Source organism: Phalacrocorax aristotelis, chromosome 1, assembly GCF_949628215.1.
Source record: "Phalacrocorax aristotelis chromosome 1, bGulAri2.1, whole genome shotgun sequence".
NCBI classification, from domain to species: Eukaryota; Metazoa; Chordata; class Aves; order Suliformes; family Phalacrocoracidae; genus Phalacrocorax; species Phalacrocorax aristotelis.
This window is the reverse complement of record NC_134276.1, coordinates 121089389-121113679: the sequence shown is the minus strand read 5'-3', so window position 1 is coordinate 121113679 and position 24291 is coordinate 121089389. Positions and strand designations below refer to the sequence as shown.

The window sequence follows — 24291 nt, the reverse complement described above, 5'->3', positions numbered from 1 at the left end:
CAGGCCCTCCTCCCGGAGCGGCGGCACGCCCCGCTGCTTCCCAGGCCCCTCAGCCCGGGGAACTGCGACCGGCGCCCGCGGCTCCGGCGGCCCGGCCCCGGGGACACCCCGCAGCGGCCCGGCGGGGCGGGGCGGGGGCGGGGCGAACAGCGGGCAGCCAATGGCTGGCCGTCGGGCCGCTGTGACGGCACCGCGCCGCACCTGTTACATAAGGGGAGGGGCGGGTAGCCGCTACCGTTCCTGGTCCTGGCCCCGCTCGGCTGGTCCCGGCCCCGCTGGGCTGGGCTGGGCTGGGCTGGGCTGGGCTGGGCTGGGTTCGGCTCGGCTCAGGTCGGCCGGGCCCGGTTCGGTTCCGCTCCCCGGGCCGGCGATGAGGCCTCCGCCGGCGGGGAGAGAGGATGGGCGGCGGGCCGCGGGGGCCATGGCGGAGAGCAAGGCGGACTGGATGGGCTCGCTGCCGGCGGCGCTGCGCTCCTACCCGCTCTCCAACCTGGCCATCCCGGGTAGGGCCCCGGGGCGAGGAGGGGCGGTTTGGGTGCCGGGGCGGCCCCTGGGGATGCGGGTGGTCCCGTCCTGTCCTCGTCCCTCCTTCGCAAAGCGCTCTCAGGCGGTTGGGCTGGGCCTTGCTGGGGCGGGCCCTGCCGCCCTAGGCCTGGCCCTGAGGGGTTCGGCCGTGCTTGGAAGCCGGAGGTGGGGTGTTGGCTTGAGCTGTGGCAGACGTGGGGGAAGCCTCGTAGTCAGGCGTCAGAGCCTGGCCGGGTTGAGCGCCCGGCCGTGAATAAGGGCTGGCCTGGGCCCGGTCCCTCGCAGGAGGGGAAGGAGAGCCTAATCTTCTGTAAATAGAGGGGCGAGTCGCTAACCTGTTGACCTGCTTGTTTTCACTGGCTTTAAAAAAAGGTAGCTGTGATCTCTGGAGGGCCTCTTAAAGGTTTCGCACGTTGTTTAAGCACGGCTAAAAGCAGATAGGGAGGAAAGTTTGTTTATGTTGACCTTAACAACGGGAGGCTTATCAGAGGGAAATGTCTTTCATAGCAGAACCTATGTATGGCTTGTCAGAGGGGAAAAAAAGAGTAGAGCATGGTTATGAAATATCCCACTGCATGATGTTATGCTAATGAGACTAAAATACTGTAAGTAGTTAGAAATTTTTCTCCCTTTCCAGTCAGCTTCGAGTAACTAACTCCTAGTTCCTGTGCAGAGTTTCTAGGCCAATAAATTGGCAAGGATAAGTGTCATTGCTTCTGCTTTATGGATAGATAAACTCCAAATGAGGAAGATGACAGATGACACTGAAGTTACTTGGGAGTGAGGCTGAATTTCCATCTGTAAGTGGCAAAAAAAAAAAAAAAAATGTAGTGTTGCTTGTAGATGTCAATAGGGAAGATTTTAGGGGCAGCTACTCTAGCAGCTCATTCTGATGCTGGATGTTAGACCCTGGTTATTAGCAGTACAGGCTTCACTTTCACAGTAGTGCCTTAGCTTGTCAAAACCTTTTGGGTACATGTTATATAGAGAACATGTGGAGATACTTCCCTAGAAACAGAGTAATTTCTTTTTTTTGTGCCAGCAGCGATAACCAAAGGACATTTGAAGCATGTAGAGGGCTACACACCTTCTTTGGAGTAACACAGCACTCGCTCCTCTATTGCCTGAAGTAGAACAGTTGAAATGCCTTCTTTTAATCAAAAGTAACACCCTTACCACCACCACCCACCGAGAGTAGCAAAATCACTTTATGTAACCCTGTTCATTTGAACAAGGAAGGGGAACAGAAAGGCAGTTCAATATTCATATAAAATACAAGCAGCTGCAGATTTTGAAACTTCTGGCAAAGAAAACATTCTCTGTTTTAGTGAACCGTAGTCAGCAGTTTTTGTTGCTGTAGCAATTTAAGGGTTGTGAAACTCTGCAGAACATTATAATGTAGATTGTTAGGTGCTTTGCCACTGTCCATCGCTTGCATGATGTTTGTAGCAGAGGAACCAAGGAAATGAGTTTTTTCAGTAATGCCACGGTGCTTTTAATATGAGTATTTTTTGAAAATTGTTGCAGTGTATGTTTATTTGTGGTCAGAATTGGTGTGGTCAGAAAAGACATTTTGGGAATTTAATTTTTTTTTATTTTAGTCCAATTATTGTTTTGCTGAAGTGGATTGTTGGTGTGGTGCTTGACAAAGCAAACTTTTTGGGAGAGAAGGTGGTGTTACTAGCAGTGTGCAAAGAATGGATTGTACAAAACAGGTTGTAGTTGAGGCATTTGTTTATATGTGCTGAATAGCAGTGAAGGCCAATGATATCTTCAAACAAGACTTGAAAGGTAGGCTGCAGCTCAGTTGAGAAGTATTTTTGTCCATGCTTAATACCTGTATGTGCATGTGACAGGTGTGGCCTGCTTTTGTCCATCTCCACGTGCATTGGGTTTTGCTGCTAGAATGATTGACTCAGCTGTTACTTGGGTTGTCTGTTTTCCCCTCCTTCCCTCCCAGCCACTATTTGTGGGTAGGAGCAGAGATGTAACTCTAGTGAAAGTGCTGGAGCAGTTGAAACCTAAAACTTTAACTTTAAATAAAGTCAACATTCAAAAACCTGAAACTGTTGTTTGTTGGTTGGTTTTGATTTTCTGACCTAAGTTGCACTTTGGAGAAATACAGATGTGGAGAATAAGATTCTACTTTTTTTAAAAAAAAAAAAGGAAAAGGGACAAAATGTTGGTCTGATAGTATACACAGAAGAGAAACTGCTTAGATGTAATTAATTATATGGTATTGTAAGTGGGAAAGTCTTAACCCTCTTCTATGAAGGTAAGGATGCCTGAATAGCGTTCTACTTTTTTATCTGTTGCAAACAGTTGTGCTTGTAGTGCTGCTTCTTTTGCTGGCATTAAAAGGCAACTGTGATCTTGGGGGGGGTCCTTTTTAACATACACTCATCTATGATTCCCTGAGGTATTAAATGTGTGAAACATTCTACCTGAGGACAGAGAGATTTAGAACTGAAGGGTAACAAAGAATGTTTGACAGGTGTTTCATGAGGTATCCAGTTCGGTGTTCACATGCTGATATAACTCTGCACTCAAAACAGAGAGGATCTGAAAAATTTGGGGTCATCCTCTAAGGGTTAGGTGCAATCAGTTCCAGAGTTCAGGCTTTTCTGTTTTTTTCTATTGGAAAAATTCTAGACTAAATTCTAAAACAGCGTAATCTCGTCCAAGGAAAGGAGATGAGCTTTCATGTGTGATGTCATGAGAGAAGGAACCTTTTGCAATGAGAAATAGCAAAATATCAAGTAACTATAATGTCATCAGCTCACATGCATAGAACATAGTTAACAAAATTAACCACCTTCAACAAGTGGTGACCTTGTGTGAAACACTAGAGGGTTCTCTCTTAATTATCCTCCAGACTAATCCTCTTTGAATGTGGGCTTAAAAATGAACTCTTAAACATTTTGATGGTGAGCATGACCTTTGGCAGGGTAATATATATTATAGTATATGTTTAATCTCCAGCTGTTTTACTTTAAACAATTTTATGAACTTGTGTACAACTGTGACACTTACTACTTTCTTTGGCCATCTCTTAATCTGCATCTGTTGGGTTTTTTCCTCCCCCTGAGGAATGGAACATGAGAAAAAGATGCAATACTGTCACTGGTCTGCTTTCAAAGTAAATTTGCTATATAATGAATTTGCTGGAGGAGCCTAACCTTTTTGTCGCTTGTATACTGATAATTCATGGCACTGTGGCACATCCAATTTGTAATGTTTTTTTTTGACGACTTTCTAAGTAATTTTTGCAGTCTTGCAATTACTAGGTGCTAGAGTCTGAGAGGTCTCTGCTTCTGAAGGTATAGCACCACTTTTGAGTTTCACTGAGCTTTTACATGAATACTGGTATTAGGACAGCTGATTCAATTAGATCTACTTTCTGAGATTATGATAAGCTTGTGCCAGTTGTGTTGAGACAGCAATCTAGCAGATGTTAACTGCTTCCTATCAGTGCTTGCTTATAGAGCGTTTTATTAGTCCAGCCTTCAAGGTGTTGGATGAATGTGATGAGCAGAAGAGTAGGCAGTTCTGTTTTCCATTGGGTCTTGGTAATAAGGCATTTACTTAATCCTGCCTGGGTTATTCCATTTTTGAATAATTAAGAAACATAACATAACATATAGGCATACTTGCTATTTTTGATCAAACCATATTCCTGGATTGGTCACCCATTTTGGTTGGGATAGTCAGTTGTGACGTTTTTTAGCAGTGCTGATTTTCTTATCTTCTAGAATAAATTTATGAATATTTAAGTAAGGATCTACTGGTATAGGGGAGGGTAAGCAAGCTCCTTCTTGCAGCAGCACCTAGAATAGTTGTGGGTGCCATTTTATAACACAGGTAAGCTAGTCAAATGCCTCTTCTGTCCCTGGCCTTCTGTCCTCCATTCCTTCCAACTCCCATCACTTGAAAACCCAGGATTCCCATTTACCTCTTGTTTGCTTGTTTGGTCCTACAAGTGTAAATGAGTGCGTTCAGCAAGCTAACATGATGGAACGCTCTCTGTTGATGGTAATGGTTTCGGGAGGATTTTCCTGGAGGAGTGGTTCTGTTCCTGTGAGAAAAGCTTCCCAAAGCAACTCTGTGTTCAGACAAACCCCAGGATGGGTGCAGGAGCATGGTGGTTAACCTGGTATGTCAGTGTTGCAGATGTAAGCAAGAAAGATGAGGTAGGATGGCCGTATTTAGGAAACACAGGGGACTATATTTTCTTTCACATAGCTTTAATGAACCTGCCATTGAGGAAAGAATTAAGCTTAGTTAGGAACAAATTAATTTCAATCTGAACTAAGCTGATTTTGAATTGAGTCTTTAGAAAAGAGCTGAAAAACAGAAAATTTGGAAAACAAAATGTTTTAGTTTGGCATTTCGAAATGTGATATTAAAAACAGTCATTTAACACCAATGTTCATGTCCTAGATTGTAAGTGTTCTTTTTAATCTTGAAATATAAATTTCTGTGTTGTAGGTCAAATTTTGTACGTTTGAATCTGATTTGAAGCCCAAGATGTTTTTGTCAGCTATGCAGGGTGTCCTGCTGGCATGGAGCGTGCAGGCAGGGCAGCCTGCATCTCTGGGGAGGGGTAGGGCAGCTCTTCAGTCATGGCTTCTGGTGATGCACAGAGCCCTTTCTGTCATCTTCTTATGTAATAGGTTGTCCTCTGAAGGTATGTGAAAGGATAGCCAGGATCTCATTTCTAAGCAACGCAGAGCAGTTGCGACATGGTGCTACTCCTGCCTGTATTGGGCTGGACAATTGGTGGAGAGCTGGCTATAGGATGCTGGGTTATAGATGGCTAAAGCTGATGGAAGAGCTCAGTTTTACAGTTCCAGAAGCAATTCTTCTTAACAAAGAAAATAATCTTGGTTCAAATTTGGCTAAAATAAGGCTACATTGGAGAGCTGAAATAGTTGTTGAAATATCTTTGTTTTTCACTGATCTCTGAGAAGAGATGGGCCCCTGGCCTTCAAAAATAGTAAATGTTGGTCTTCTGCTTCAAACTACAGCACTTGTCAAGGTGTTTGATTCCGCCCTACAATGCATACACTTTTTTAATTAACTTTCTAACTATTAATTTAATAACTTCCCATAGTTTTTACATGGTAGTGTCAGTATGACTGTAGCTGAAGCTTTTGGTGCTATAACATGCCACTGCTTTTGCCCTCTGCCAAGAAGAGCACCCCAAAAGCCTGAGGCAGAGACCTAATGGTTTTGATCTAAATGATCAAAGCCCTACAAAATGAACAGCCCTGGAAAACAAAGCTCTACAAATACAGCTAGCAGGCATCCTTAATGAGGAGCAGCCCTACCAGATGAGCCTGTAGTTAAGCCTAAAGGGGGGATACAGGGCATGGAGGGGTGTGTTTCCTGTGATGACAAGCTGCTGTTGGGTGGCTGCTGGGTGCTTGCTGTGCTCATGTGTTAGGCATGTGGGGGAATGCCTGGAGCTGGTGGGGCCCTGGGGATCTTCTGTTCATCTCCCCACCCACTGGCTCTGGCCAGCTCTGCTGTCCCAACAGTGCAACTCTTCACCAAAAGCCCTGTGAGCAGCTTGCCTTTTAGTTGGCCAGCAGAACTCAAATGGTTCTTAAAAGAAGCAGCAGCCCTGTCCAGTTACGAACTGGCCACTAGGAGGTTATTAGATTTGATTTTCTTCTCTCTGCCTGCATGACCCTGAGGCAAGCTGCTGAACTTCATAATGCTGCAGTTTTCTTGTTTCTTTGTTCATGGGCCGGTGTGTGCTATGGGCATGGCTCCTGAGGGGACAAGCAGTGGTGAGTTTGAAACTGCATCCTCCTTCCAAACAGTACTCCTTTGGAGTCCTAATTAAAAGGATCATTGAATCAGCTAAACTAGCCATCTGTTGGGTTAAAACTCAAAGGGAAGAAATATGTGAGGTTAATGTTCTGATTCACCAAGCTTTATTTTCCATCACAATTTAATTGGCATCTACCAATCAGTGAGGGAATAACCATTAGAAGAAAATATCTGCATAGGTATGGTGATGTTGATATGATTTGGTGGACTTGACAGTATTACGTTTATAGTTGGATTTGATGATCTTAAAGGTCTTTTCCAACCTAAATCATTCTATGATTCGTAAATGCAGAATTTGTGGAATGAACTCTTCCTGAAAGGACAAGTAACTTGATTACCTTGTTCATCTACTTCATTGTAGCAGCCAATCTCAACTCTTGTTAGGGAGGGGCTATTAAACAATCTGCACCACTACACTGATGAGAACATCTAATGGAAGTTGTCCCAAATAACAAAGTATTCCCTTTATACATCCCTATGTGAGGAACTGGTATGGTAGATAGTGAAATAACTGTACTGGGTCTAGGCAGGAGTTCCACTGAAAAGCCAGCCTCAGATCTTCGGGTTTCTCCTTTTTAAAGCACTACTGTTATTTCTTTAGCCAAAACTGACTTGTTCTGGAAATGCTGCAGAGTTTTCTTACCACATTATATGAAGATCTTAATTTTTTTTTTTAATCAGGAAAACTTTCTTCCTTTTTTTATTAAAATCTGTGTACCCTAGAGAGTGATTTCACTGCCTGGTAAATGAGTGCAGAACATGGCAAAGTTTTACTTCAGAGAAAACAAGTCGTAATGTTGATACTAATATTTGTTGCTGTCCTTCTCTATTGTGTGAAAGTTCCAGTTTGCCTGCTCTTCCAGAAAAGATGTAAAAAGAGGGAAAAGTACTGTATAATGAAACCAAGAAAAATTTTCCCGAGGGCTCATTCTCTTCTGAGAAGGCTCTTGGTCCACACATTTCTGAGTGGCCACAAAAGAGGAATATAGGACTCTAAACTGATTTTTTTCTTTTCAGAGCAGGTGGATCCATTAAGGCTTTGAAATGGTAGAGAAATACTGCCACTTTGTGCTTTCCCATGCGGACAGCTGAGGCGACTGATGAATGGGAGGTTGTTGCTTCATCCCAAAATACCTTAATGCCAATAACTCTGAGCAGTGCCAAATGGATTTCACCTGGCTGGAAAGAAAAGCAAACTACCATATGATATTGTGACCAAGACAGTTTTAACAGTCCTTTTCTCCATTTGTAGACATCTTATTTCCCCTCAGTCTGTCTTTCCGCCCTGAAAGGGGCAGTGGGGGGAATTCAGGGTAAATCTTTCATAGGGAGAAGTTTTCCTAAGAGGATTTGGTGTGTACTAGGCTTTGTCCTCCCTAATGAGACTGCTCTAAGAATAACTAGAGGATTCTTTTAGGATTCTGTTAAAATATAAATTTTCATTTCAATAGGTTTAGATAATTATCAAAGGATGTTTGTTATTCCTGCCTCCTTTTGCTGGGCAAGTCAACATGAACCATTCGATTTGCTTTTCATTAGTGAAGAGCTTGTAAGATTTTAATCTTTTGATTAGGAAATCTGGATTGTTAATGACCTGAATCCTGAGGCCTTCTGGGCTTTGTGAGGCACTTTTATTTATCCCATTTTTCCCTCAGTTCTGGCAAACACAGGACACCTGGTTTAGAAGAACATTTGTGGGACATACTTACCTTGCTAGCCCTTGCATCCTGTGTTTCTGGAACTTGATTACTGTGCTTCTAGATGTCTTTGCTATGTAATGCTCGCTGTGCTATGTCACGTGTGGTGTTTTGTAATGTATGGGGAACGTACTTTGTGTAGTGAGCAAAGCTTGCTCTAACAAGTTTGGCATTGCTACAGCTAGGGTGACTCTTTGTCCATAGATGACCCTTTAATGCTTTTAGTGGGTTGGTACAGTGTGTTGACTTTGCTTCTTACAAATGTTTAACATGACAGAAAGGTTTTCTTGTATTTTCATCATCCTGTTAATATTCCATTAATGTGAAGATCAAAACAAATTTGTCTGATTTCGTTAAACTTACTGATAATTCATGCTCCTGCCTTTCTGCTTTTCTGCTTTCAGTCTTGTTTCTTGGTTAGACAGATTTTTGCAGAAAGTGTCTTGGAGTTCTTGTCTTGTTTTCATGTAATTGGCAGTGCACAAGTATGTTCTATATTGGAAGATCTCTGTACTTTGCCATGTATTCATATTTCTAACAACCCTTAAAGGTAAATTTTCAAGCTTGTGAAAGGACACTGGCATTGGTGAGGTGATGCCGATTCCTTTCCCTGTGCTGCAACTGTGTATGGAGAAAGTAGTGATGCAGAAACAAGAGATAATACAAAGCAATATAGCCAGTAATTGTTGAAATTCAAGGCTTAATAACTTTATGTTGATTAGTGTCATTTGTTTGAGCTACACCATGGGTTCATTTTACTATCTGTGACTAAGTAGCATGACAAATAGACACACTGGAAAGTTAGACTTTGCTGCAGATGTGATGATAAAAGGCTGCTTTCTAACAATTAGCACAAAGGCTTCAACAAAAAAGTCACCCTGAACAGTGAAATACAGTCTATTTAACATACAAATTGAATTGAGAAGTGATCTATTTAATATACAATTAATTTGAGAAATTAGTGTAAGGAGAATAAAAAGGGATTTAAAGGTATGAATAAAAATTAATCCACAGTTGCACTTGCTGGGATAAAATTAAGAGGCCTATTCATCATTTTAACAATATGATGTCTGGAAGATACTACTTTAATGCTGTTCTAACCATATCACAACCTTTGATAGTTAAATATTGGGGCATCTGATGGCATGTGACTCTTTTCCTTGACGCTTCCAATCTTTGTCAGATGAAAGAAATGAAACCAAAATAGAGTAGCCATTGTCTCTTACACTATAAGAGCTGCCAGCTGATTACCAGTCCCCCAGTTTTATTTTTCTTTGAATGTGCAGACTTTCGTGCCTAAATTTAATGCTTGCTGCTTCATGCTATGCATCTTTGGCCTATTGGAAGCAATTGGGAAGTCGTCATCTCTTTGTTTTATTTCCTGTGCCTAGCTTGGTTTCAGGAAGGGCTGGGTACCGGATTGATGCCGTGTTACTGGAGCAGCTCAGTAAGGTTTGCAATCTGAATGCTAATCATCTGTTCTAGTGTAGTGACTCAAGAAGTGTGCTGCATGTGCAAGAACATGCCCTTGAGGGAGTTTGGACTGGGATTCTGGCCTCTGTTCACCTAAAGGACAATGAAGACTTAGGTTTTCTGACTTTTCTGTGCCTTTTGATTTCTCACTCTGTAAAATGGAAGTTATAAATACCTGGGTTTGTTAGTTGCTCTGTTCACAGTCAACAAGCTTAAGGAATGGATTTATTGAATCAATACAGGGTGTTATGTATTTTTAAGATGTCAGGTGTCATCTGAAATGTTTTGCTGACAAGACTTCCTGAGATGGGTTTTTTGAACTTTCCTGAGCAAGTAGTCAGTATAATTTGGAGAGATGCACACCATTTGGGTAGGGGGGCAACACAGACCATAGAGGATTTCTTATACATGGAAAGGACTCTTCTCTGTGTGCTACTATGAGTTTTGTGATCCTTCCTCAGTTCTGCCAGCCCTGGGACTGTTACTATACAATGAAGGTTACAGCATCTGAGTGAGTGTCTTAAGGCATCCTTATGTTAGATCTTCATTGGCAGTGTGATTGTCTGTGTTAGAGTGGCTAATAAGACTGGGCTGGTCTGCCTCATGTAGACTGTGTGGTATAGGCTTTTGTCTTTGAAACTGTACAGGTTTGATTTAGATTATACTTTTTCAAAAGAAATCATGCTGCATCAGCAACCAGCCTGGCTCATGCCATGGCTACAGAATGGCTAGGCCTTTGATGGAGTTTAGGGGTAGAGTGAAGGAGAACAGGGATTACTGACGACGTGATGTGATCAGCTTAGCGTGTAGCTTAACATCACAGCTAAGCTATATTAAAAGCCAGTGGCTGAGCTGGTAACATAACACAGTGATCTTAAATTAAAGAAGGGCCTGGTGGATGATGTGGATCCTCACCTAGATCTTACCTCTCAGCCCAACAAGTATCCAGTGCTGTTGCTTTTCTTTCTCTCTGGAGTAAAAATATTCTGGGTCCAGGTTTGGCCTGGGTATTTCTCCCAGTTGGTGTCTGGCCTTCTATGAATGATCACTGAAAATATAATTCTGCTGTGTTTTTCCAGCGTCAGTATTGATGATGCTCCCCTGTCCTCCTTAGGAAGTGGTCTTCTACCAACTATGAAAAGAGCAGCTTGTTTTTCAGATGCTCCAGCTCATGTTCTACTTAGTTATATCTAGGTATACATGTTGACTTCATTGTAAATGACAAATCTGATTTCCTAGGCTTTTAAGCAGAGCCCGAGGGAGGGCAGAGTTTTAAGGATCTTCTGTAACTATAGAAGCATGTCACACGTAGTTCAGTTTCTTAAACAGTTGCCTTGTTAATGAGCGTAGTTCTTAAAGTATGCATTGAAGAAGTTGCAATGTGCTTGTGGCTTGTTTTCTTTCTCGTTGCTTTCTAGAGCTAAAAACAGAATTTTGTTTGTGATAGTGCAAGGAGAAATTTGGTCTTTCTATCCTGAAATGTGCCTTTTATGCAGCAATCTGCAAAAGGAAAGGCTTTTGTAGCTGTAAAGCATGTAATCGGACTTCGGAAGACAAGCTGTTTCTTAACTCGGATCTGCTTAGACAGCTCTGAATTGACAATATATTTGTTGCCAATAAAGCTGTCATTCCTTTGTAAGTCAGATTTATCAGTGACACTGAGGAGTATAATGGTGTAAGTGACTTCTGTAGACAGCTCTCTAGAGGCTGCACACAGTCTTAGTTAAAATGAAAAGAAATTGTTTCTTATGAGCTTATTCTAGCATGTTCAACAATTTAGTACAGTGACCTAAATAAAGAAATTAAAATGGATGGAACTGAGAACTTTAAAAAGAAAAAGCGAAAGCCACCAACATCCACACAAAGAACAAAAACCCCCATGACTACTCTGTGCAAAGTGACTCAGAAGCAGAAGACAAGTGCAATTGAAGTCTCCTTTCCAAATATTGTAGAAGCTTGAAAGGTTCATTCTGCTGTATGGGGTAGTGTATGAAACTCAAACATCTGTAAGTTGCAGCTTGCAGTATGAGCCAGGCCTTATATGGCTTCTTCTGAAATGTTTGATGTTTGATCCTGTATTTTGTTTGGGGTTACACATTTGGAGGTTGGGAAAAAAATCCATGTGTCACTCAAACTGACAGCTACTCTTTGATGTAGTTTACTCTAACAGGTACTAAATAACTTCTTAAGGTGACATCTTTTAAAAACAGCTTTTTTGTTACTTGTCACTTGATTCTAGAAGACTGAATGGAAAGCCACAGAAGAGGCATGTTTTTACAAAGACTGAAAAATTCATGACTAGTTGATCAGAATTAGTCTTTAGTGTTCACTTGTAAAGCCTGAAAACTAACCTTCACGGTGTCTTTTCAGTACTTTTGAACCTGTTGAAATTCACACAGAAAGGGCATTTAAGGTTGTGAGCTGATGTTTGGTTTGCGCACAGTCTGTACCTCCATCTGGATTAAAATGTCCTGACAAGATAATCCAGTTGAGATCATAATCTTGTTATAGCTCTGACCTTGCATCACAGGAAATGCATCAGTCTTCAAATGGGCACTGGTACGCAAATAAAAAGTTTGGGTAAAGGAGGTTGTGGATGCCTCAAATGTTGTCTTAAAATTGGAAATGAGAAATTAGGATTTTTTAACAGGATTGCAGACTGAGGTAGAGGAGGAAATAGAAAAGTATAGTCCCAGAAGCAGAGACAGGAAACCTGGGGTGTGCAGGAAGGGAAAATGGAGATGCTGGCAGCTTTATCCCTGAGACAGCTGAAAATGGTGACTGGGGGTGAAGATTTTTTCCCTGTACTTCCAAAAAGTGGATGTGCAGGGAGCAGGTGGGGTTTGGCTCAATAGGGAACCTGTCATCTGCTGTCCTGAAGAAGAAGAAAGGGAAGCAGGCCTGTTAGAGCTCCTGTAGTGTTTTTCCTGACAGGGCCTTCACCGGGAAGTCATGCCTGGAGCAGCTGCAGCTTCTTGGCCGGAATGCTGGTGCCTGGTGTCAATGGTTCGAAATCCCTGGTAAATCTCAGTCTGTGGTAGAACAGCTTCTGTCCATCTTCGCTTTATGCTGCTCTGCTACAGTGTAAACTGAGGTACACTGCCCTATTACTCTTTGTTCTGTTACTGACTTGGCTAAGCTCGGGGTATTCTATTGATTCTGAAGCTGTTATTTTGGAGGAGTTATGTTATTTCTGGTTTGTTTCCATTTACTGCTGAATTTTCAGTTGGAGGGTTTTTCCTAGTAAGCACGAATTTTATACTGAAGACCCAGTTTCTCTGCCAAGGTATGGGTTCTGTTACAGGAGCTTTGCCACACACATTATTTTTGTAGGGACTGGTGAGTTTGATTGTTGGTTGTCTTTTTTGGTGAATTTTATATTCACCATACCTGTGGTCACTCAAAGGCACTGCCAGGTAAGACATGTTCATGAACTTTTTTAATGTGAGCTCAGTATCTAACCACACAGTAATTGGTGGTGTACTCAGTTGTTTCACCTTTAAGTTCACCCAGTCGTTGCCCACTGTTCAAACTATAGATACTAATCATTTATTTACTATCTTGAGGCTAAAGTGAGATATGCTGGTAAGGCACATGTGTGTACAGATCCTTCTGTCCATCACATGAATAAAGGTGTCTCTTCCAAGAACTTTGGTGTATTAGGTCACGGTTAGATTTACCAGGTAGAATGAAAATAAAGCCTCAGGTTCTTTCAGTGAAGCTGGAGTCTCATTTCAAATTGGTGATGTACCGGGCTCTGGAAAGCTCTGCAGGTAGAGTGATAGTTTGTAAGTGATTCGCAGTTAGAAGGAAGCTTCCCTTTACCACTGATGTCTGTCTGTCTTATAGTCATGATTTTCAGAGTGCATTGAAATTGAGAGTTCACACAAGAAAACAGTTCAAACTGAGAACCTTAAGCAAAGCTCTTGTTGTACAGTTAGGGAAAATTAAGGTGTAAAGGATAGTCTGAAAGACTTACAGCAGAGTTACGCTCAAGTGTGAACTTGCCATGCACGTAGGACTTCTTTCAGTTTACAGGGCACCTGGGTATGTGCATTTTGGGGGAGTCCATTTTCTAAGATTAAATATTGGCTTTTTTCTAGGGTCACATGATTCCTTCAGCTACTGGGTTGATGAGAAATCTCCTGTGGGACCAGACCAAGCCACAGCCATCAAACGTTTGGCCAGAATTTCTTTGGTTAAAAAGATCATGAAGAAATGGTCAGTGACTCAAAATCTGACTTTCAAAGAGCAGTTGGAAGGTGGGATCCGCTACTTTGATCTTCGTGTATCTTCCAAACCTGGGGAAATAGGACAAGAGATTTACTTCATACACGGCTTGTTTGGCATCAAAGTATGGGATGGGCTGATGGAGATTAACACCTTTCTTGAGCAGCATCCCAAGGAAGTAATCTTCTTGGATTTCAATCACTTCTATGCCATGGATGACAGCCATCACTACTTCTTGATCAACAGGATCCACTCAGCATTTGAATCCAAACTTTGTTCTGTTGAATGTGTAGAATATGTGACATTACAATACATGTGGGAGAGGAAACACCAGGTAGGGAAAGGATGTGTAATGTTTTTCAAATCCGAAAGGTTAAGATGTAAATAGAGAAGCTGGATGTGGTTCCCACTCAGTGGTATTGGACCAATGATGCTGCTGAGGGTCAATTTAAAGCCTGCTAGGGCCTCCTTTATGTAGTGTGCATGTTTCCCTCTGTTTATGTGCAGCTGTGTAGCCTTTCCATCCATGGCGTGGCTAGGCTGTGTCCTGCTCCCAAGCGTGTTTGTTAAATGATAGTATCCTTGGGGCCTTGTGCTGGTGGGGATTTGATGAACTGTCATCTTTTTGGCCAGTGTGAAGCATATAAGCTTTAACATGACTAAGGTATGGTGCAGAATTTCGTAGCTCCTTTGCAGCCATCCAGATCTATAGTGGCAAGATTAAATGCCTCTTCCCTATGGTAACAGCTCCTGTGCATACACACAAACTGGGAAAAGGGTTTCAGCAATGGCACATAATTCTTAAACCATAAAATACGTGAGGTTTTGAGGAATTCCTCTCAACAGATTCTGTCAGTGCTAGGTTCCAAAATGAATCATTTGAGTTTGGGTGTAAGGAAGCGTTGCATCTTTGTGCTGTCCTCTTACAGAGAACCACCTTACAAAGCATAAAATAGCTGACTTCTGATTTAGAGAAGACTTTGCTAACAGCAAGACTGACTTTAGCATCTCACAAGTGGAATGCTGTTATGCCAGTCAGCCCAGTACACTTTTGCGCTTAATAGGAGTTATGGAGAAGATGGCAACGCTGCTAAAATCCTTAACTTCAAGTACAGATGTAATAGTCTGACAGTGCTTTGAAATGCTTTTAAGCTGAAGTCTTTGAATGACATTTCAGTATACTCCCAGCAACTTTTTCAGTTTAAACTGTTGACCCTTAAAGCCTGAAGCAATCCTGTCCTCATAGCTAACCAAAATGATCTTTATCTCCTTTGTTGGCAACAGTCCAACAAATTTACTGACACTCACGACTCAGGAGCAGCTTCTTTTTGTTTGGTCCTCTTTTCACTGCTGTGCTAGCTGGAACAGTACTGTATAAGCATAAACCAATGCAACATCCTGTTTAAATATAAATAACATAGTTCTGATATTGGTTTGTTTTTTCTCCTTCTTCGTTCTGTTAGGTTCTCATATTCTACCACTACCCTTTGTATCAGGAGTACCCCTTCCTGTGGCCAGGGAATAAAATGCCAGCACCATGGGCTAACACAACCAATGTGCACAAACTGTTACAGTTCCTGGAGACCACTCTTGAAGAACGAAGTCGTTATGGGACTTTTCATGTTTCTCAGGCAATTCTCACTCCTCGAGTGAAAACTATTGCACGGCATCTAATTCGTGGTCTGAAGAACACACTTGTTCATAGGTAAGGACTTCTCTTAGATCTTAGTTCTTTACTTACTACGTTTCACATTAGAAGAGGCACTGAGTAAGCAAGAAACTATGAAATGTTTGCTTAGAAGTAAAACTTGAAGCAAAACTGCATGTTTTCATCATTACTATTGCTCACGAGACACATTTGCAGTCTTTAAAAAATAGTTACACAGATATCCTGTTACTTTATTATTTTCAATAATTCTCTAAGTGTGCTCTCTGGTAATTGGAGCTCTTTCTGAATATGATGTGACCTCATAAAGCATGGGCTGGACCTGTTGTTTCAAACCAGTAATTCATTCCAAATTGGCTGAACTTGAATTTAGGTGGAAAAAACACTTGTGCCACAGAGGGAGACTGCCTGTTTGTGGGCTCAGTTTTGCATGTCTGTACAATCTGTCTGATTTGAGTAGTGGCCAGATGTGTATGACGTGGGGCAGTATTTTATCTTGGGGTTTTTCAGCAAAAATTAGATTAATAATTTGACTTTTTTTATACCACTGACTTGTACAATTAATTCGCCCATGAGTAAGATCATAAGAAGACAGTTTTGCTTTGAGTAGTGCAGAGTGCCAGCGATTTTTAATAACATTAACAGCATGACCAGGATAGGTTCCATGTGACTTTATTTTATGGCATTATCACCTTGTTGGCTAAAAATTGCTGGAACGGTAACAGTCCAGGTGGGATCTGGTCTCCTGGCTCACTGTTTAATATTGCCTGTTTTGATGTCACTACAGTTTATCTTGCCGTAATGCTATTAAGTCCTAAATTAACACTTGTATAGGTGGTCCATTGGTCTAATTTGATCAGCAACTAAGCTTAATATTAAGCAGTGAGATAAACATGCACCTTCAACAGCCAGTTCATGCTCCCTTTGGGACAATCATTGGTCACTTTAGAAGTATTATTATTTTGAAGTCAAAGTCAAATAACTTAGCTTCTTAAAAAGCCTTTCTAAAAATGGCAAGTGTTGTACTTTTGCAGTAACAAGTTGTTGATAGAAGTAAGGAAATTCCAGGTGAGGTATAGACCATGGAGTTCTGTCTCCTTCCTGTTTACAGACATTAATCTAGCAGAAGATAATTAAATCCAAGTGACGTTTGTCACAATATATTCAGGTGTCCACTCTGGGTCGCACTTTGTCCACATCTGTGCAGTCAGTGTTAGACACTAGATGGTGCTTTAAGACTGCTGTCACAAGTTACACAAATTTAAATGTATATGCTCAGTGGGGATATTTAACAGAAAGCATGGATATAACTTATGTCTGCGTACTGTATATTAAATATACTGTTGCCTTGTGATTTAAAGGAAAGATTGTACTGAATTTCTATTTTTAAACTAGTAAAGGATCATCTAGTTTCATGGAATGGGCGAGCAGTTTTGTCTCCTGGCACAGATCCGTGCTGCAAGCCACTGGTAGGCTGGAAGCCTGCCCTTGCTCCATCCCTTTCCCTCAGCCCCATCCTTGCCACTTGTTTGAAAGTAAACTGTGAAAATTTAAAATAGATGCTGCTGTTTGCTAAAGCATGATTGCTCATATACATTTATACATGCTAGCGGATTTGCATGTGTAAATCTGCCTTTGCAGTTCTGTGTAGATGTCTGCCTTCTCATATGGAAATTTTGCCCTCAAGAATATTTAAGTGTTCTTGAGCTCTTGCTAAAGGAGAAATGTGAAACATTCACACTTAACTGGCTGAAGTCTGTGTCCCTTGACAAGGACAGTAATTATGCCTTCACTCAAGTTCTCAAGATTTTTTTTTTGTTTTCTGGAACAAGAGCTGTGGGATGTTTTTAGGGGGTTTTTGTTTTTCTTCCTCATCACATTTGCTAATTCACTTGCCTACCATCTTCTCATGTAATTTTGTATGTATATTATGGCACTAGTTTGAATAATTCTAATGTATATTATGGCACTAGTTTGAATAATTCTAATGTATTTAGTCGTTTGTCTCTAACTGTACTGAAAACCCTGGTGTTTGCATGTTAAAGTGCAAAACACCTTGTGCAGACTCCTGCCTTGTACTTTGTCCAAGAAATAACTTGAAATTTCTCCCCACTGTAGAACTTCTAACTCCATTTAACTCAATTCCTGACACAGCTTACCCTTCTCTGGTTACAGTGATGTGCGGTGGGATGCTCAGCTCTTATAGAGCTGAGGCCTGGAACCTGGGTTTGGTTTCCCTGATCCTGTTGCTCTGGGTGGGTCTGGAGGCTGAAAGGAGTTTGGTAGAAATGCAATGTGCTGCCCCCAACAACTTTTCCTGCCCACCCTAACGCAGAGGTGGGCAGGGGGATGTCTTGGGCCAGGTAAAGCCTTGCTTTGTGCTACACTGAAGTCTACTGTGAAATTAAGCTTTCAGTTCAACAGGTACTTGGATAAGAACAAACCAGGAGGAAAGTGTAGTGCAGCATTAAATCCTGAAGGTACAGTCTGCTTGGTGAATGTAGAGTTCACAAATGTTATTTTGTATGCGTGGTAGTTTGGACTCGTGACTGACCAGTATTCCTATTTGATAGCTCATGACAGCATGCTATATTAAGCACTCTTCTGATCAGCCAGTTGCTTTTTTGGGTGGAAGTCAAAACCTGATCACAAATGTGAGATAATATAACTTGTAAATGGCATGTTGTATTTGAAATAGAGTATGTATAGAGAAGGTTCTCTTCTAAAATGTTTAATTTTCTTTATTTCAATTTCTTTAGGAACCTGCCCATGATTCTGAACTGGGTAAAAGCACAGAAGCCAGGTGTAATGGGTGTTAACATAATTACATCAGACTTTGTGGAGCTGGTTGACTTTGCTGCTACAGTTATTGCATTAAACAACCTCCTTTTAGAAGAAGATGAATCTGCGATTAAGTCCTGACTGCTGTGTCCCACTTGTGCTCTTCAGTGGACGTCTTTGAACTATGCTATTATGTTTTATTTATTAAGTGAAACATGTTGTAATCTCTGTTTATTTAAAAAAAATTCTAGAGGAAACATGGTTAAACATCAGAGGCAGGTCCCTTCTCCCAGTGATGTGTGGAACAGAAAGTGCTGTCTGAGTGCTGCTGTGTGTCTGGCTACATGTTTGACTAAGTTACGCACACATCTGCCGCAGTCCAGCCGTGGTGTCTGCCTGCCAACAAGAGGCTGGCCTCCAGAGCAGATGTACCCGATTATGGTGCACGTCTCCCTGGTGACTGGACTCACCGTCCCCTTGTGTACCCATGCTGCGTATTTCTCAACACCAGGGCTCAAACCAAGGATTGCTGCTGATCCCTTAGCAGCAGGCTGGCTTAGTGACCTTAGTGACCAGGCTGGCTGAGATGGTATTGTTCTTGGACCAGCTCAGTCATAGCTGGGCTCAGCTGGAGGCTGCTGCTGTATTCATTATGCTGTTTCAGATACTACCTCTGACTTAATTGAAGAAACAATGTTGCTGCTGTTCAGGGGGAAGCTGTTACACTGTGTGGAATATCCAAACTGTCCTTTGGGTCGAAGAGCTTGGGAAGCTCTGCCTCTTCAGACTCCGAACTCTACTCCTGGACCTTTTTGTTTTACTTTAACACATTTATTGCAACCACGTTTGTGTGCTGCTTTTGGCATTAATTTGGAGAATATTTCAGTCTTCAAATTATGATGATGATTAACTCATAAGTCTGAACTCGTGTTGAGACATTTGAGAAGCCACAGTGCAACATTCCTCTTCTGGTCGCTGGTCACTTTTTCCATCCATTGAGCTTTCTTTGAGGAGAGCCTCTCTCTCGGGCAGCCTTTCTCTGGAAGGAGGTGGGCTGTGTGGGAATTTGCTTGGTATTCAGAGAACTGGAGCTGACAGGGACTGCTCAAAACCCAAGTATTGAATCTCTGACTTGCAATGTGACAGTGAATTCTGAAACCAGGCCCAAAAGTTGTGCTTGTAGTCAGGGAGCCACAGCTATGGAGGAGGTATTTCCCCAGCCTGTGCCTGCTCGTGACAAAGTAAGCAATAGTCACACAGGCACAGGCAGGTGTCAGTGCTGCTTCTTTCTGTAGTCATAATCATTTCTGTGTTGATTCACAAGATAACGTGACCATATGTGCTTGAGCCAATGTGATCACATGCTAGTACTTACAAGCACTTAACTGGCTAGCTGATAGCAGTCCTACAGTCTGATTTATCTTTTTTTTTTTTTAAAAAAGACAAAAGTGACTGATTAGCAGATACTTCTCTGCTCAATCGTCTTCCTGAAGCAACTGTTGGTGCACTAATTATTCAGTGATGATGAATTTGTATTAATCTCTAGACTATTTATAATAGAATGGATCATCTTTATAGATATTTTATCCAAAAGAAAAGTGAATCTTCAGTTTTATTTATTTTGTTATCATATTCTGTATCTGCCATCATAGTCTGACAGCCCAGAAAAATCCAAAACCTCTTTGCTTGCTTGTCACAAACTCTGAACTCAGGACAAGTTTAGATAAAGGTTTGCAAACCTTCCATGTGAACCTTGGCCGGGTTCTGAGCAGACTGTAATCTGGTTTATCTGTTTGTTGTATGGTTTTCATTAGAGTTCCTTGAATTTCATTTAACTGAATCCTTTTTGCTAAGGGAATTGGGGGTGGGGAGGGTGTCTGTCTAAAGCTGTCTTTCTCCTTTCCTCTTGTGTTTCAGTGATGGGGGAAGTAATGAAAATCAGTTTTTGGGAACTAAAGCTCTATTTTCCAGTTCAAAACTGCATTTGAAAACCCCAGCAGAAGGTTTTTCTTATTTTTGGTATTTTTTTTTCTTGTTGATAAAACAGGTTCCAACAGTTTCAAACAGCACTATTTTGTTTGATAAGTTATTTAAAATACCTGGATTTTCCTTAGTTGAATTTTGTGTTTACCTACTTTTCTCATAGCCCAGCTGACACTTGATGATAGTGTTAAATGTATGGGTTCGGCTTCAGTGGTCTTTTAGCTGCAAATTGCCTTAGAGCTCAGAACTCAGAAGAACTTGGTTTGAATGCTGATGAGGCAGAAATGATGTTTGCAATGTTTCCTGCAGAACTGGAGGACAAAGGGAGAAGATGAAGTGAGTATGATGTTTGCATTTGACTCTTAATATATTTTGTACTGTATATATCTACCTCAAGAGATTATCAGGCTTAAGCAGTACTTACATTGTGCATGCACAGTAATGACTGTTATCCTTCTGTTGCATTTATTTGAATAGGGATGTGATGGTTGTAACTCAGGGCTTTGACTAGATATTTTTAACTACAAACTCAGAAGTTTTTCTAACATATTTGCTGTTAGCTCTTTCCTCTCAAAATAGTACGAAGGCATGCTAGGTGTTAAGGGTGTTAGCAGAGGGAGAAGAAATAGAAAATAACTTTAAGATTAATGATGAAGTTGGGGGGGGGGGAGCGGACCGGACCACTTCTTTAAGTTTTGGCCTGTCTGAAGAGACTTGTGTATCATTTCAGAACAGCGCTTGATGTTACGTCTCTATGTGAGGAACCTGGCAGTCGCAGTAGTGAGTTGGGCAATTGGCAGATACCCTGTGCAGGCAATTGTATCTCCTGTGGATCCTCTGGGCAATGTTAATGCTGATGTTTAGAATTGGTTTTAGGGTAGTCCTAAACTGTCCTAAGCAATGTGAACTACCTCTCTTTTGTTACACATTATAGCTTGTAACAAAACTACCTGTATAATAGGCTTATCTGTCTGACACAGCACTACAGCCTATCCAGCATTCCCTCACGCTTTGCAAAACAGAGCTCATCTGGACTTGGACTTTGGGCTGGGGACTCTATTTTCCGGCATTATAAAAGTAAAAAGGTGAGCCAGGCAGGAAGGGAGGATCAAGGAAGTAGGGCAGTAGTTTGCATCCCGTGCCCGCATCAAAGGCGTGGCGGCGTTTTGCCAAGTTTCAGGCAGCAGGATGGAGCAGGTCTGGCAGGTGAGTTACAGTGGCTGCAGATTGTACTGAGAAGCTCGGCTGAGACTCTGGCCTCTGAGCAGGCTGCAGCCGGGTAGAGCATGGAGCAACTAACAGCCTGCAAGGTCACGTACATATGAGCTTGAGGAAAATGAAGGTTGGCATGAATGCAGGAGAAGGCTGGGGGTTCCTTGCTGTTGATGTAGACCTGCATCTGTTGAATACAGTGATCATCTTGCTTTTATCTTCCACAAGCAATAGGGTTCACTTTTAAACAGTTTAGGTGGGAAACTCCCCTGGAAGAATTGTTCGGAGGACTTGACCATTCTGTAGGTGCTGGGAAAGGAAAAGCCAGGAAACCAGTAGCTGCTTGAGGCAAAACACTTACTTGAATTGCATATTGTCGAATAATTAGTTGTATGGTTCATTATTACAGATTCAGGTTACTTACATGTTGTGTTATGACTGTCATTTCTCTTCCTAATGGGCAATCACTGAATGCCCAGCAAGTTGGTGGTATGCCTGTTCTCCTGGCACTGATTGCTGCCATGTGTGATTCAAGGGCACGCCTCTGTGGCACAGGAGACCTCTGCATGTATCCCTGATGGGGAGCAGCAGGGAGAAGGTTATTAGGAAGCATATATGAGCGTTTAGCATCTTACTGTACGCTTGTAGGTGAAAACAAATGAGTTTTTAGTAGATATTGCAGACTATCAATTGCTCAGCTCCTTATTTGGGAACTACTGTCTTAAATATATTCAACAACTGTGGAGCTGAGAGTTGTAATGTTGAATTTTTGAGAACAAAAGGCAGATATCTGCTGTCCAACTTTATCTCAAGAACTGAAGGGATTCCAACTTGCAGGTGCTTTGCTGTGATGGAGAGGATCCCACTGGAGGCAGTTTCAGGCAAGTTTCAGGGGTGCTGTGGTCAGTGAGAGGTGTCAGACTGGGAGTCTCAGAGCACAAATGCTGCTTGCAAAAAGGCCACCGTTCTGCTAAACAGACTGGAGAAGAAAAGAATAAAGTGAAAATAGTATTTTTGCTCCTGACACACGCTGGTCTTTGCTGTGTTGGTACCGAGTTAATATGTTGCAGTTCAGAAAGCACCTGCGCTGTAAAGCTGAAGAAGCACTTTTGAGCAGGAGTTTTGGCTCAGAGAAGTAGGGCACCTGCCGAGATGCTTATCTATTGTTCTCATCTGGCTAAGCCTTTGGAAATATTTTCTTTGCGTACCTGTCTCAGGTGTCAGAGTTCATTGTTGTATCATCTAGCAGATGAAGGTTTAGGACTTCTGTAGATAAACAGAGGGCATGGCTGTTATGATTTTAAAATGGGGTTACCCACAGAAGTCTGACAGACCATGTGTGACTTGAGGTTTACTTGAATATAAAATATTTAATACAGAGTCTATATGTAGTTTTAATAAGACTTGCATCTAGACTTGAGCATATTGTTACCCATCCCTGATAAGCAAATTCTTCAGTCAGAGGACCACTGTTCAGTACAAAACGTCAGGCAAATTTTCAGTGGTTTATTAAGCACAGAGAACTTGTCTAATGTGAAGAACAGAACTGATGCAAAACTTCATTAGAAATTCAGATCAGGCCAAGATGTAGTTGTTTTAGCAGTCGAAGATGTTTTTTGTTTTTCTGTGTCTGACAAATTCCTGTTCCACCTTTGGTTTTTGGCTCGACAGTTAGGTAGAAAAGCCAGAGCATACAGTGAAGAGCAAATAAATTTTATGCTCAGGACATGTATGTTGGGCTAACTGTGGTAAGAGTGTAGTGACTTCCTTACATTGACACCTTCCAGTGGTAGTCCTATTAGCTGTTTGGTTTAGGTTGTTAAATTAGTCTCTATGTATTTAAAAAAATCAGTCCCACTGACTCAATATATCTATCATGTTGAAGAAATATGTGTACTTCTGTAAGTGTTGTTGTTTTTCTACAAGTCTTACCAAGTAAACAAGCTGTACCTTTTAATTGTAGGGACTGGAATAGGAATGTCAGCTTTAGAACTGTTTGAATCTAATTTATATTCCTGAATATTTATGTATTGTGTGTTGTTCATTGAAACAGTACTTCTCTTAGCCTTTGTTAGACCTGTGGTAACTTGGGTATCTCACTTAAATTGAACAGCAATGTATTCTCTGAAAAAAGTATAGATCAGTACATCCTGTATAAAATTAATTCTGATGGTTCTTTGAATTTGCTGAATGTCAAATGTATTTTTCAGTTGGATTTTCTTATTTGTGCTATTTATACCATGGAAGGGGGCAGAGTGAATACAGGTGAAGAGGAGTTACCTATTCTCTATTTACATTTTGTGCAGTTTCTCTCCTTTCTCTGGCACTTTGTGCTTTATCCATGTGTCCAGTTCAGTTTTGTGAAACCAGGATGCCTCATTGGAATTGCAGATAAACTGAGGTTGACATCTGTTTGTTTCTGCTTTACTCTGCATCTAAATCATTGGGGTTTTTAATCCTGAAAATAAAAGCACAACTTGAGCTAACCATCTTCTCTGCATGCTTTGTACTGCTGATAGTTCTGATACATGATGACTACATTGTGAGTCAATTAACATCAGTTGAGCTCAGTTACTTTTCTGATGCAGAGTGGTGTCATTGAAGGCTGTTTGTTGAGGTGCCACATCTTGCTGCACTTGTGTCCCCTGGGTAGTCAGACCTCAACAACATGCTTATTTTTAAGATACACTGAGAACCTCTCTGCGGAAAGAGTAGTGTAATGTGATTGGAAAACTGTAGGCTTGGACTCGCATGCATGCACAGTTGCCTCTCTGCTTGAACACTGGGATAAAAGCCTGCTAATGGACAGATCCAGCTGAATGATCTTTGTGCAGCCTGTATGGCTGTAATGCAGGTGATGAAGCGCTGGGGTAACACTTCATCAAG

The 24291-nt window shown here is 41.6% G+C and overlaps 1 protein-coding gene across 1 annotated transcript; it reads left to right on the top strand.

The window, feature by feature from the left end:
- Positions 1–225: 225 nt before the first annotated feature.
- On the top strand, positions 226–23892 carry PLCXD2 (phosphatidylinositol specific phospholipase C X domain containing 2). Its single transcript, XM_075103940.1, has 4 exons — positions 226–503; positions 13637–14097; positions 15227–15468; positions 18189–23892. The coding sequence occupies exons 1-4, from the start codon at positions 371–373 to the stop codon at positions 18349–18351; spliced, it is 999 nt and encodes a 332-aa protein (XP_074960041.1). The 5' UTR covers positions 226–370; the 3' UTR covers positions 18352–23892.
- Positions 23893–24291: the final 399 nt, after the last annotated feature.